This window comes from Danio rerio, chromosome 9 (genome assembly GCF_052040795.2).
Source record: "Danio rerio strain M-AB ecotype USA chromosome 9, GRCz13ab, whole genome shotgun sequence".
In the NCBI taxonomy this organism is placed as follows: domain Eukaryota; kingdom Metazoa; phylum Chordata; class Actinopteri; order Cypriniformes; family Danionidae; genus Danio; species Danio rerio.
In genome coordinates, this window is record NC_141029.1 from 55,133,160 (window position 1) to 55,147,333 (window position 14,174).

Sequence of the window (14,174 nt, forward strand, 5' to 3'; positions counted from 1 at the left end):
AATATTCATTATATATTTTAAAAGCATTCACAATTTATGCTAACATTGTTATTATTATTATTATTTGTTTGTTTGTATTACAAAAGCCATTTTTAATACACATTTTGCATTAAAATTATTATTTAATATCTACAAATTTTATATGAATTCTTTCTTGATTTTTACTTTCATATTTGTATAATTATATTTTATTAATAATGTTAGTAGAAAAAAAATTTAACTAATAAAATAATTTCATGGTTAACAAGAAACTAAGACAACAGACACGGCTAAAACTGTTAATGCAAGTAAACAAATGAGTAATTATTTTTATTACCTTTAAAAATAATAACTGCTACTATTCCAACTAAATTATTACTTGAGTTTATTTCTTATTTTATTGAATTAATATTTAATTATTAAGGAAACTGTCCGTTTTCATTTCAATAATATTATTTAAATATTTGTATGATTCGTATGATTACTTATCAAAAACCCCTTATATACTTTACAATTATTTACTTTTTAAGTTAATATTGCTTAATTTTTATTATTATCATTATTATTATGAGCCATTTTATATAAACAACGTGATTATTTTTGTTTATCTTTATTATTATTATTTATTTATTTATTTTCCCATTATTACGAAAGCCATTTAAAAAACACATTTTGCATTAAAATTATTATTTATCACATACAAATTTTATCAGAATTTTTTGTGACTTTCATATTTGTATGATTATTTTTTAATAATTGGGAGAGTGGTATGGCTATTTTTTATAGGTATGATTACTTTTATTTTCATTTTATTTTTTTATTATTTACTCTTTATGTTAATGTTGTTTAAATATTATTATCAGCCATTTTTAAAAAATAACTAGATCATTCAGTTATTATTATTATTATTATTATTATTACAAATGCCATTTTAATACATATTTTGCATTACAATTATTATTTATTATCATACAAATTCATAGTATTATTAATAATATTATTAATCATATTATCATACAAACAGAAAATCAACAATTTCTTATTTGAGCTAATAACAGAGCTTGTGACAGGAAAAATATTTAGTAAACAAAGTTTTGGACATTTGGGAATATTCTGCGGTTATACTATGGATAAAAAGTTTACAACTTTCTCCCAAAAATGCTCAACTAAAGAACACTTCCATAAACAATGATACAGATTAAATACTCTGTCAATGATTCCTGCACTGACCTTGGCGAGGGGAGGTTCTGGTGGAGGAAGAGGATGGTTTTGAAGGTAGTTTTGCTCCTGGAGAGGCTGCTGTTCCTCTGGTGGGCCTGAATTAGGCTTCAGCACACCTGGGAATTCATTATGGCTTCCCTTGCTGTTTGCCCTCCGGTGGCGTGGTTTACTGCGGTACCGGGTCTTTCCAGGCGGCGTGGACACTTTTGGGCTTCCAGACAGTGGAGACGGGGCCGGAAGAGGCTCGACGCTGGGAATCCCATCAGAGCGAAGCAGGTCGGGTCTGAAGAAGATCACATTCACCCGTTAATGAGCTTATGATTAATTCATGACGGATACAGTGTCTTTCGGATCCGTATCACAGACTTTAAATACCAATTATTCAACCATGTTTCCATACACCTGGAAAATGTTTTAAATAGTTTGGGAAAGTGGTAGCTGTTTATAATAAGGTGCTTTTATACTAACATCAACTAAAATGAGCATACTTATAGAATTAATTAAGCGTCATTATTTTGAGTTGATAAAATTATAGTTTATTGCTCAGGTTAACCGTTTCTGTTTTTAAAACATAATAACAAAATGACAATAAGGAAAGGTCAATGAAATTTGTATAACACAACAAGGCTTTTTTTTCCTTATTTGCATATTAATAGTCAAGTGACAGGTAACAAAAAAAATATATAAAACCTTTTTCTAATAGTCTTAAATAATAATGATACTACAAATAATAATAATAATAATAATGAAATTATATATATATATTTGCCATAGCTTATTACTTTATTTGCATTATTTATTATTTGCAATGCATCATTTCTTTATTTTGATTAATTTAGAATTATTATATTTCATTTTTAAATTCACTTCTCTAATATAATTATAAAATTTATTCTAAAATTTATACTAATTACCATTTTTTTACTTGTTTTTAAATAATAAATAGACAAACAAAATAATCAAATGAACTATATTTAATGAATCATTGATTAGCTTTTCTATATTATTATATAAAATATTAAATGTAATTTTATTTTTAATTACTTTTTATATATTGTATTTAACTATTTTAAAACCCATTAAAATAGGTTATTCATATATATATATTTTTTATCTTTAAAATAAAATATTTATTCAATATAAAAATATTATCAACCCTTTTGGAATTTATTAATAATTCTTGGCTTTTTATATACTATTTTATATATATATTTATTAATTATTTATTAGCTCTTTATTATAAAAACTCTTTTTATCATCTATTTTGAATGTTTATATATTATAAATAAACCTTTTTAAATCACATTAAAATATGTTAAACATTATAATATTTTTAAATAATTTTTTATATTTTTTGCAATATAAACATGTTATTAACCTTTGGAATTTATTACTAAATCCTAAGCTTTTTATATACTCAAAAGAATGATCTATTCTTTTAAAATGATTATTTATTAGCTTTTTATTATTAAAACTGTTGTATATTATTTATTTTGACCGACTGTTTATATTCATTTTCTTTTCAGCTTAGTCCCTTTATTAATCAGGGGTCGCCACAGCGGAATGAACCCCCAACTTATCCAGCATATGTTTTACGCAGCGAATGCCCTTCCAGCTGCAACCCATCACTGGAAAACATCCACACACTCATTCACACTCATACACTACCTACAATTTAGCCTACCCAATTCCCCTGTAGCGCATGTGTTTGGACTGTGGGGGAAACCACAGCACCAAGAAGAAACCCACGCCAACATGGGAAGAACATGCAAACTCCACACAGAAATGCCAACTGACCCAGCCGAGGCTTGAACCAGCAACCTTCTTGCTGTAAGGTGATCGTGCTACCCACTGCGCCACCATGACGCCCTCTGACTGTTCATATATTAACTACAAACATTTTAAAATAACATTACATTTTATGCTATTAAGTTATTATTAATGTTAACTAAACATTGCAATTATGCAGTACAGAAACATTATTAACCTTTTCTAAAATTCATTACTAAAATGTTAAGTTTATGTACTAAAAAAAGAATTGTAGTTCCCTTATGATCCTCCAGGGGTCAATAACCTGCTTGGTAATTCCTGCCTTACAAAAGTTAATATATAATAAACAGCACACGGGTTTGTGTTGTCATGGATACAGCGTTCATACACATTTTTACTACAAAACGTTTTCAGGACTTTAAAGTAAATTGTCACAACCTAATGTTTTATGTAATGTCTACATATATGTGGTAAATAAATATAATAAAAACAGGGCATGTTCAAATTTAATACAGCATATCATAAAACACGCAACAATCTATTTAGCAGGGATGTCCAGATCCGATCACTTGATCGGAAATGATTGAAAAAAAATCTTCTCTCCGTTAAACAGAAATTGGTGTAAAAAAAATAAACAGGGGGGCTAATAATTCTGAATTTAACTATATATATATATATATATATATATTTATATTTATTTATATATATATATATATATATATATATATATATATATATATATATATATATTTATAATTACTAATTGATGTCTGTGCGTAAAGGTTTCCCTATCCATGGCGCGACGCAGCTGACTCTTAAAGGGAATGGAAGATGAGACTGTAATTGGTTTATTCTTAAAACACACCTATAACTCATTAAGAAAATAAACTCAACCCTTTTAGACCATTCGCCGAAGCGCAAGGCAGAGTTCCTGTCCTTAAATTAGCAAAAACGCGTCCTGACACGCCCTGAAAGCATTTGCACCCTGTGTTTTGCGCTTTGCGCATGGACCGTCAAAATAGAGCCCTTAATATCTATGTAAAACCATGCATGTTCAAATCTATTACAGCATGCAGTCTACATGCATTTACACGCAACAATCTATTTAGTTTAAACTTATTTTAATATCTATATAAAATTGATTTAGATAATGCTTACACTGCACTAATAATGTGAGAGTAATGTTTTTAGCCAAGGACAGAAAAGAATTAAAGACAACTAACCTATATTCAACTATACAGATATTCGTTAAACTAATTGCCATAACTTATCCAAAACCATGTGGGTTTTTCTGTTTTTCAAATGACTGCATGAACCCTGCAGATATCTCACCTCTTAGGCTGCTGCGTCCCAGGTTTGTGGTTCATGCTGCTTTTCTTCTTTATGAGCTTCTCAACAGCATTGGGTCGCACAATGGGCCGAACCAAGTGGCGTTTGTACGTTCCCGGATACTTCTTCTCCACGGCCTGCTCCCTCCTGCAGAAAACACATGTAAAACTGTCAAACCACTGAAGCAGACATGCAGATGTGTGCACGATCTGACGGGATGATCACTGTGTGCTAATTCAGAGAAAATAAGGGTCAGTAATATTCTGCAGAGTCAAGACAAGCTTAAAGCAGATTAGATTTAATGAGAGTTTGAGGGAGATGTCAGCACTCAGGCACTGACAGGTCAGAGTTCAGACTCATTACTGCAATTTCATGCTAATAAACAAACAGATTGAAGAGAGAGAGACACACAAATTAACATGCATGTTCACAATTGCATATTACAATATAACTACTATACAATACGCACTTCATCTGTAGTGTACATTCACTATAAACAAAACAGGCTCATTGAAAATACGTGCTTCAGCCTACGTTTTATGTGAAACCGCAAAAAAAGTAGTTTAACATACATTTAATGGGAGCTTTAAGGTAAATAAACACTAGGGGGCAGTATGATGACGACAACTTTTGTTCCATTTCACGCTAATAATATGTACAGGGACATATTATCAATGAATAAAGGATTATTTTCGTGTAGTTCTTGCACAACAATCAATAATTAGCGCAAATAACTTAACGCTGTCTATGATTTGTAATTGAAAACATTTTTGTCACCTATCTATCTCCATATGGACAACTTTTCTGGTGCGGTCAGTTTGCTTAATAAAACTTAACTTAATAAAGTATTAAGTGTTTCTCCCAAAGAAAAGCCCGTCTAAGTAAAATGCTAGCAGGCATCTGTAGCTCCGCCTCTTTGGTATGCCTTGGTCGGTGTGATGACGAGTGAACAAAATGGCGACGACTGGTCACGCCCACTTGTAGCTTCATTTGCTTTTCCCAGAAACCTATGGGTGACGTCACGAATACTACGTCCATATCTTCTACAGTCTATGGTTTTGACTCAACGTTGAATTAAAATATACATTTTCAGAGTGAATGTATTGTTAAAATAACTTAACATTGTCTATGATTTGTAATTGAAAATGTTTTTGGCACCTATCTATCTCCATATGGACAAATTGTCCGGTGTGATCAGTTTGCTCTCGAGTCGCAGGTAATGAAGTATTAAGCGTTTATCCCAAAGAAAAGCCAGTCTAAGTAAAATGCTAGCAGGCGTCTGTAGCTCCGAATCTTTGCCCTTGTTTTAGTATGCCCTGGTCGGTGCAATGACATGTGAACAAAATGGCGATGACTGACCACGCCCACTTGTAGCTTCATTTGCCCCCTCAGAAACCTATTGGTGACTTCACGAAAACTACATCTATATCTTTTACAGTCTTTGGTTTTAACCCAACACTGGATTAAAATAACCTATACATTTTAAGAGTGTATGTATTGTTAAAATAACAACGCTGTCTATGATTTGTAATTGAAAACATCTTTGTCACCTATCTATCCCCAAATGGACAAATTTTCTGGTGTGGCCAGTTTGCTAGGTAGCTAAAACTTTACATTGTTGTGCTGCAGAGCGCTCAGGTTTGAGTCCAGTGAAGCATGATTCCACAAAAGAGAGAAAAGCAATGTAAAATCAAGGTAAAACTATGTGGTCACAGTGCACTTTTCTCTCCCGTTTGCTTTTGAAAACACTATTGGTTGGGTTTAAAGAGGACTTTAGCTCAGTGGTTCGCTGATCTGTACAACAAGTGCCGCTGTCCTCTAGACGTGTACAAGAAGAACGGCGAATCAGAAATGTACAACAAAACGTACCACAAGTTACACATTTCAGATTCGCAAAAATGCAGAAAGCGCCCTCTAGTGGATTTGTCTTCTGAAATGTGCACAGACACATTCCTGGAGCTATGTATATTACGTTCAGCAAAAATGTAGGCAGAGGTATGCATTTCCCACGAGCCTGTGCTGGGTGAAAAAGAATTCAGTGCAGTATGGTATCTTGTTTTTTTTTTGTTTATTGTGTGACAGCATGTCTCAATTATTAAACTGGATTCTTGCTGTATTTAATTTCTTCCACTTAACTGATGAAACAATTATTAATTATTAAATACAGAGACTTCAATATTGGAAGTATAATAACTAGAATATTACATTGGATTGTAGGGGTGTCAAAATTAATCGTTTCTTCAGTGCACCGCGATGCAGACACGGACAATTCGGTATCGGTTCAGTAATAATCATAACCGGTTATTACTGACGTCATTTACCTCATATGCGCTCTGTCGCGAGGGAGGCGAGTGCGAGTTTTTACAACGCTCTAATGCTGTTCACACCAGACGCGGAACGCGCGGATAAATCGCGCTATTCGCGCGTAAGTAGCCGCGTGAACATTTGAGGTTACTCGCTTCATTCGCGCTTGTCAAACCCTGCTTCATTCGCGCGTTAAACTCGCTTCATTTGCGCGTCAAATTCACTTCAGAACAGACGCGGATTCGCGTAATGGGCAGGGCTTCTGTCTGCCCCGTGACTCTAGCCTCATAGCTAAAGGGCTAACATGGATTTTATGAAGAAAATAACAGTGTTTATGTGCTTTATGAAGGATGATAAACAGCGTCGATACTTTTAGGGCCGTGTCTGAGTCTACTACATCCTTTCAGAGACTTTCACAATCACGCCTCCACAAGAGCAAGCTCCTGATTGGTTAACGCGGCGCGAATGTCCGCTGAAGTTCAGATTTTCGAACTCGAGTGATTCACGCGAAATGCGCATTAAGCACATCAAACGCGCAAATGTTTAATCCGCGCCACGCCATTCGCAGATTCGCGCCGCACGATGTCTATTCGCGCGTTTGCTTTGACTTTGCTGTGATCACAGCTGTTGCCTATCAGTGTCACTTATCTGAAGAGTGCAGCGCGCAAGAGCCAATCGCAACCGTTTTGTTGAGGGTGTGACCAATCAAAGAGGTGTAAGAGAACTAGACAAGAATCAGAAAGTGAGCTGGATATTTATATTTGTTTATATTATTTGCTAAATGCTCGTGTTGTTTAAAGGTACAGTTTATATATCTGACTGTTTGTATTAAATGACAATTGTATAACAAATAGCATATAAATATAAATATATTCATATATTTTAATACAAGAACTTCTGCTGTTAAGAAAATATAAAACTATATGAAAAGCATCATCAATGCACCGTGATGCACCGAGATATCGAATTGAACCGAATCGATGGCATGATAATCGTAACCGAACCGAACCGTGAGACCAGTGTAGGTTCACACCTCTATTGGATTGTTTGTTTGTTTTTTGTTTTTACATTTTTATGATTTAACAGGATTTAGTCAGATGTCCTTAGGTGAACATTGGAATTTATGAGCTATACTGGAGCATATAGAGTTGAAGTCAGAATTATTAGCCCCCCTGCTTATTTTTTTCCCCAATTTCTGTTTAACAGAGAGCAGATTTCTTCAACACATTTCCAAACATAATAGTTTTAATAACTCATTTCTAATAACTGATTTACTTTATCTTAGCCATGATGACAGTAAATAATATTTGACTAGATATTTTTCAAGACACTAGTACACAGCTGAAATTGACATTTAAAGGCTTAACTAGGTTAATTAGGTTAACTAGGCAGGTTAGGGTAATTAGGCAAGTTATTGTATAATGATGGTTTGTTCTGTAGACTATCGGGAAAAAGTAAAGCTTAAAGGGGCTAATAATATTGACCTTAAAATGGTGTTTAAAAAATTTTAAAAAATGCTTTTATTTTAGCCGAAATAAAACAAATAAGACTTTCTCCAGAAGAAAAAATATTATCAGACACTGTGATAATTCCCTTGCTCTGCTAAACATCATTTGAGAAATATTTAGAAAAGAAAAAAAAATTAAAAGGGGAGCTAATAATTCTGACTTCAAATGTATAAAGAAAAACTGATGCAATATGATTGCCCCTTGTGTTCGTTTACTGAAAACACACCTTATTTTTTAGCACGAAACCTCTACTTACTGCAATGAATAATTGAAAAGCTTGAGGAACTCACTTGAGCAGCTCTTTCTCGCGCACCTCCAGCTGTAGCATGATAGCGCTGAGCTCCATGTACAGATTATTGGCCCGCTCCAGTTTCCTCTCATAGTGCTCTCGGATGTCCAGAGCGTGTCTGAAGCACACAGAGGCAGTGAGAAACACACACAGCATGAGCTCTTACTGTCAAAGTTTATTTATAAACCACAGGCATGAGTTCAATAAAATCATAAGAATTCATTAAACAAAAATATATACAAAAACTAAATAAAAAAATACAATAATAAATATATTAAATGAATTAATTGAAGTTAATATATACCTGAGCTCGTCTCTTCTGCGGCGGATCAGCTCCTCGTCCAGCCGATGGATGCATGTGCCTTCACTCTTGATCTTCTCGAAATGTTTCTTCACCTCCTCTCGCCACTCCGTCTGTCACAGATTATTATTTTGTTGTTCATTTAATTATTCATTAGCCAAGAAGTTGTTTGAGAAGCAGAACAATAGGCCACAAAACAAACCCAAGTCAGTGGCTGTATACGACCTGCTATTTATCTATACTAGAGACTGAGATGGCGAATATAATGTTTAACCAGACATTTCAACGTTTTCCTTTTTTAATAAATAAATTTAAATCAAAACCAAAGAACAAAACAGAACAGAACTAAATCAAAAAAGGGGCTTGAGCAATAGTATAACTATGTAATATATTTTAAATACAGTGTGGATATTATAAAAATCAAACTGCTAAAAAAAGCTCAGTAACTAAAATGCAAAGTGCAAATATTAGATGTAAAACCTACAACTGCAACTAACTGAAAATATAGTTATTTTAATAATTAATAGTGAAATTAAAGAAAGTAAAAATACACCAGATAAATAATACAAATGTATATAATAAACAATAAAATAATAATAATAATAATAATTAAAAATCTGAAATATAAAAACAAATGTTAAGTCAAAATGTGGCTCATAGCTAGGGCCAGACAAAATCTGCCGACGTTTTTTGATATTTATGCGGATAATTTTGTACAAAAACCAGCGGATTTATGCGGAATGATTTTAGGAGTATCATAACGAAAAACTTAATATATGAAATAAAAAATTATATACAATTTTAACATTTATTTAATGCTTACAATGCAAATCCAATTAGATCCACTTAATTGATAAACAAAGCGAGTCTCTCATATAATATCTCTACTAAAAGACAGAAAATATGACTTTACAAACTGTATTGTAAATAAATCATATGAACATTTTAATACTGCTATTATTATATCACAATAATATTAGTGAAAATATTTTTAAAATGATGAAATATAAATTTACACAAGTAAAAAACAGACTCAATGATGGGCTAAAAATCTGCAGATTTCTGCACGCGCAGCCTACTCATAGCTCCATAGACCATCATTTAAAGCAGTGTCTCTCAACCACGTCCCTGGAGAACCACCAGCACTGCATGTTTTGGAATGTCTCCTTTGTCACACCCATTACAGCTCTTTCAGTCTCTGCTAATAAGCTGATGATCTGAATCAGGTGTGTTCGGTTAAATAGACATGGGCCTTGTCCGGAACCGCCTACTACTCAGTAGGTACTGTATTTGAATTTAAACGTACTACTTGGCCGTTAGAAAAGTATGTTCTATACAGTATGAATGTGAAAAGTATGAATGGAATTCGGACGTACTACATCCGCCATTTTGTCATGGTCACGTGACGTACCTGCGTCAGTTGCATCGCTTCAGTCCCATTCATGAATTTTCTCGCGGGGCATCATGGGATAGCGCAGCGTGCATGAGATGCACACTTCAGAATCTCGCCGCAAGAAGTAAGTCATCGGGTACCTCTCCCACACTGATTTTCGAATTCTATGAATACACTCTCGGGCTGCGTCCGAAACTGCAAACTTCCATACTATATAGTACGGTAAAATCAGTATGCGAGCCGAGTAGTATGTCTGAATTAATAAAATTCGAAAATCAGTATGCGAGAAGTACCCGGATGACTTACTACTTCTGGCGAGATTATGGAGTGCGCATCCCATGCATGCTGTGCTATCCCATGATGCCCTGTAATAAAGTCATGAATGGGAGTAAAGTCATGAATGGGAGTAAAGCGACGCAATTGACGCAGGTAGGTCACATGACCATGACAAAATGGCGGATGTAGTACATCCGAATTCCATTCATACTTTTCACGTTCATACTGTATAGTACGTACTTTTCTAACGGCCGAGTAGTACGTTTAAATTCAAATGCAGTAGCTACTGAGTAGTAGGCGGTTTCGGACGCAGCCTCGGGCTTGCACGCTCAGGCACCCATGCTTCCTATGCAAGTGACGTCATTTACAATTGACACCTGCACCTGTCACGTCACTTGGAATTAACACAAATATCCAAAAAAGTAAGTTTCCAGTTCATTTATGTTGCTAGTGTCGACGTTGTGAAATAATTCTAAGTAGCCCAATTGCGTTGAACAACCTGACAGACCCTCAATGACACTCAATAGAACGTTCCATTGCAACAGCAGCGCCCAGCAACAACCTTGGATTCAGCCATTTTTGGGGTGCTCGGCTGTCCATCGGATGTTTTTGCTGTTGCGATGGCGAGCAGCAGCTTTGTTTTTTATTTATTTATTTAAAAAGTGCATTAAAGCTGAGATACAACCTGAAAGACGACAATACAACACTTACTATCACAATCATCAGCACTTTTAATAGTTTATTTTACAGACTTATGATATGCTGTTGTTCTATTGGAGTTTTCATTCCAAAATGGCCGCCGCGCCATCTAGTGGCTATTTCCCAAACTGCACTAGAGTGTCGCCTCTTGGTGATTCTATGTTCTTTGGTCAGGGTGACGGATAAGAAGTTTGTTGCAAAGATCTTAATGAAATCCGTTACCTCAGAGATTTTTCCGCCTCAGGGACACCCTTAAGTTAAATTACCGAAGGACTTTCATGCAAGCGGACACGGGTGGCGATTGTAAATGACGTCACTTGCAGAGGGAGTGCGGTTGCGTGGGCGTGCAAGCCTGGAGGTGCAAGTCTGCAGCCAAACACTGATTTAAAGGGATCACTAAATTAGTTAAAAATCTAAAATTCCAAAAGTTCCTTAATGGTTCTGTTCCTCAACTCTTTTAGGTGCTTTGTAACAACAAAACAAGTAACTCAGAAATGTAAGAAAGATTTGGAAGCAATTTTGAATCGACTCAAGAGTGGTTTGCAAATGAATCTCATGATGACTCGCGTGTGTTTTTCTGACCTGGCATTTGAAGTAGGTCTCCTGTGGCGTCCCAAGCACATCAGCGGAGGCGATATCCAAATGCAGGAGGATCTGCCTGAAAGACGGCCGGTTTCTAGGTTTGCCTTGCCTACAGGAAATATAATAATACTAATCACAAACAAGCCATATTACTTTCTTTCAGAACAGAGCTGCAAACATACAGTACTTTTAGGACATAGTATAATGTAATGTAATGTAAATTTATATAGCGCATTTATTGTGTATGGCCATACACCCAAAGCGCTTCACAATCATGAGGGGGGTCTCTCCACACCACCACCAGTGTGAAGCATCCACTTGGATGATGCGACGGCAGCCACAGGACAACGGCGCCAGTGCGCTCACCACACACCAGCTATTGGTGGAGTGGAGAGACAGTGATAGAGCCAATTTGGTGGAAGGGGATGATTAAGAGGCCATAATCGTAAGGGCCGATAGAGGGACTTTGGCCAGGACACCGGGGTTACACCCCTGCTCTTTCACGAGAAGTGCCATGGGATTGTTTATGACCACAGAGAGTCAGGACCTCGGTTTAACGTCTCATCCGAAAGACGGCGTCCACTGACAGTGTAGTGTCCCCTTTACTTTTACTGGGCCATTAGGACTCACACAGACCACAGGTTGAGCGCCCCCTGCTGGCCTCACTAACACCACTTCCAACAGCAATATAGTGTTCCCTAGTGGTCTCCCATCCAGGTACTGACCAGGCTCAGCCCTGCTTAGCTGTAGCGAGTAACCGTTCTTGGGCTGCAGGGTGACATGGCTGTGGCATAAGTAGGGAATTGGAAAACAAATTTTTTTTTTTAAAGTTTCAGCCCAAATGAATGAACCTCATGTATATAACTACTTATATAATTACTATATAATTATATAAAACTAATATAATTACTTATTTGTAGCTTGATTCCATAAACAATAACATGATGTTTTTTTTTCATTATACACTACCTGAGAAAAATCTTGTCCCCATCCAAGTTTTAGGAACAGCAAATAATAAGTTGACTTCTAGTTGATCATTTGGTATCAGAAGTGTCTTTTGTGAAAGACAAAGACCTCGAGATGATGCTTATTTGACCAGATAATATGATCATGTCTTGATTATTAATTTTTAATTAGGACAGTAAGGTCTGACTCTGCCTAGACAAAAGTCTTGTCATTGAACAGCTCTAATATCCAGTATAGAATATAAAGTCCTGCTGCAGTGGAGACAGAATGAATATTGTGTCTGACTCCATCATGAGCTTGGAGGTCTGCATCTATACATCTCTGACATGACTCACATCACTGATTAATAAAGTCATCTGGAATGGCAAAGAAAGTGTTCTTGCAGGACTCCCAGAGTTCATCAAGATCCTTTGGATTCATCTTCAATGCCTTCATCTTACCCCAGACATGCTCAATTATGTTCATCTCTGGTGACTGGGCTCGCCAATCCTGGAGCAGCTTGACCTTCTTTGCTTTCAGGAGCTTTGATGTGGAGGCTGAAGTATGAGCAGGAGCGCTATCCTGCTGGAGAATTGTCCCTCTCCTGTGGTTTGTAATGTAATGGGCAGCACAAATGTCTTGATACCTCAGGCTGTTGATGTTGATCATCCACTCAGCAGATCTCTGGCACTGAATGTAACCCCAAACCATGATTTTTCCTTCACCAAACTTGACTGATTTCTATGAGTCTTGGGTCCTTGCTGGTTCCAGTAGGTCTTCTGCAGTGTTTGTGATGATTGGGATGCAGTTCAACAGATGATTCATCAGAAAAAAAAAATCGACCTTCTGCCACTTTTCCAAATGATCAACTAGAAGTCAAGTTATTATTTGTTGCTCTTACAACTGGGATCCTTGACAAGACTTTAGTCAGGTAGTGGATATCACAGCACAGACGAATGTATAGATGTGGAGTCTCACCAGGTCTGCTTCATGAGGATCTTGAAGCCGTCTGGACAGGTGGACGGCACAGGTAGATGAAGACTGTTACTGCCCACACCCCAGATAATAGCAGATGAGTCTACATCCTTATAGGGGATCTCACCAGTCAGCAGCTCCCATAACACCACACCAAACGACCTGCAAACACACACACACACACACAAATAAACATTTAAAGCTTAGGTTATCTCATTGGTCCAATTCAACGTGTTGAATCAGTGTAAGCTGAAGTGAGTGCTCTGATTGGTTATTCAGCAATGAAAAAGAGCGCAAGTGGCATTTTGAAGTGGCATAGCAAGTAAAAAATTCAAGCCAAAAATAAATAAAGAGGCCGGCTGTAATTTTGCTACATTTCTTGAGTGGTGATTAATGATAATGGTTCTGAACGCTGCTTTGTTTACACTTTGGATGTGTGCGTCGGAAGTTCTAGTTTCCCATTGTGAATGAGAAAACAAATGCTGCCCCCTAGTGTTGTCACAATGCTGGAATTTCATTACTTAAATTTTAAAAACGTCTAAAATTTGAGTGCTGTTACAGTGTTATTTCATTGATGAAAAATTTGTCATATTTTTGTAACGA

The 14,174-nt window shown here is 35.8% G+C and overlaps 1 protein-coding gene and 1 long non-coding RNA gene across 5 annotated transcripts in view; both read right to left on the reverse strand.

Annotated features, from left to right (window-relative positions):
• Positions 1-14,174, reverse strand: part of LOC147835447 (uncharacterized) — a 479,758-nt gene that overhangs the window by 23,473 nt on the left and 442,111 nt on the right. The window lies entirely within an intron of this gene.
• map3k13 (mitogen-activated protein kinase kinase kinase 13) overlaps positions 1-14,174 on the reverse strand; it is a 120,005-nt gene that overhangs the window by 12,823 nt on the left and 93,008 nt on the right. For all 4 annotated transcript variants that reach the window (XM_087268467.1, XM_087268465.1, XM_087268468.1 and 1 more), the window contains 6 exons: positions 13,575-13,733; positions 11,652-11,760; positions 8,705-8,814; positions 8,402-8,518; positions 4,303-4,446; positions 1,210-1,483 (listed from right to left, as the gene is read on the reverse strand). In XM_087268467.1, the coding sequence (XP_087124593.1) occupies positions 1,210-1,483; positions 4,303-4,446; positions 8,402-8,518; positions 8,705-8,814; positions 11,652-11,760; positions 13,575-13,733 (913 nt within the window). The remainder of the gene's footprint in view (positions 1-1,209; positions 1,484-4,302; positions 4,447-8,401; positions 8,519-8,704; positions 8,815-11,651; positions 11,761-13,574; positions 13,734-14,174) is intronic.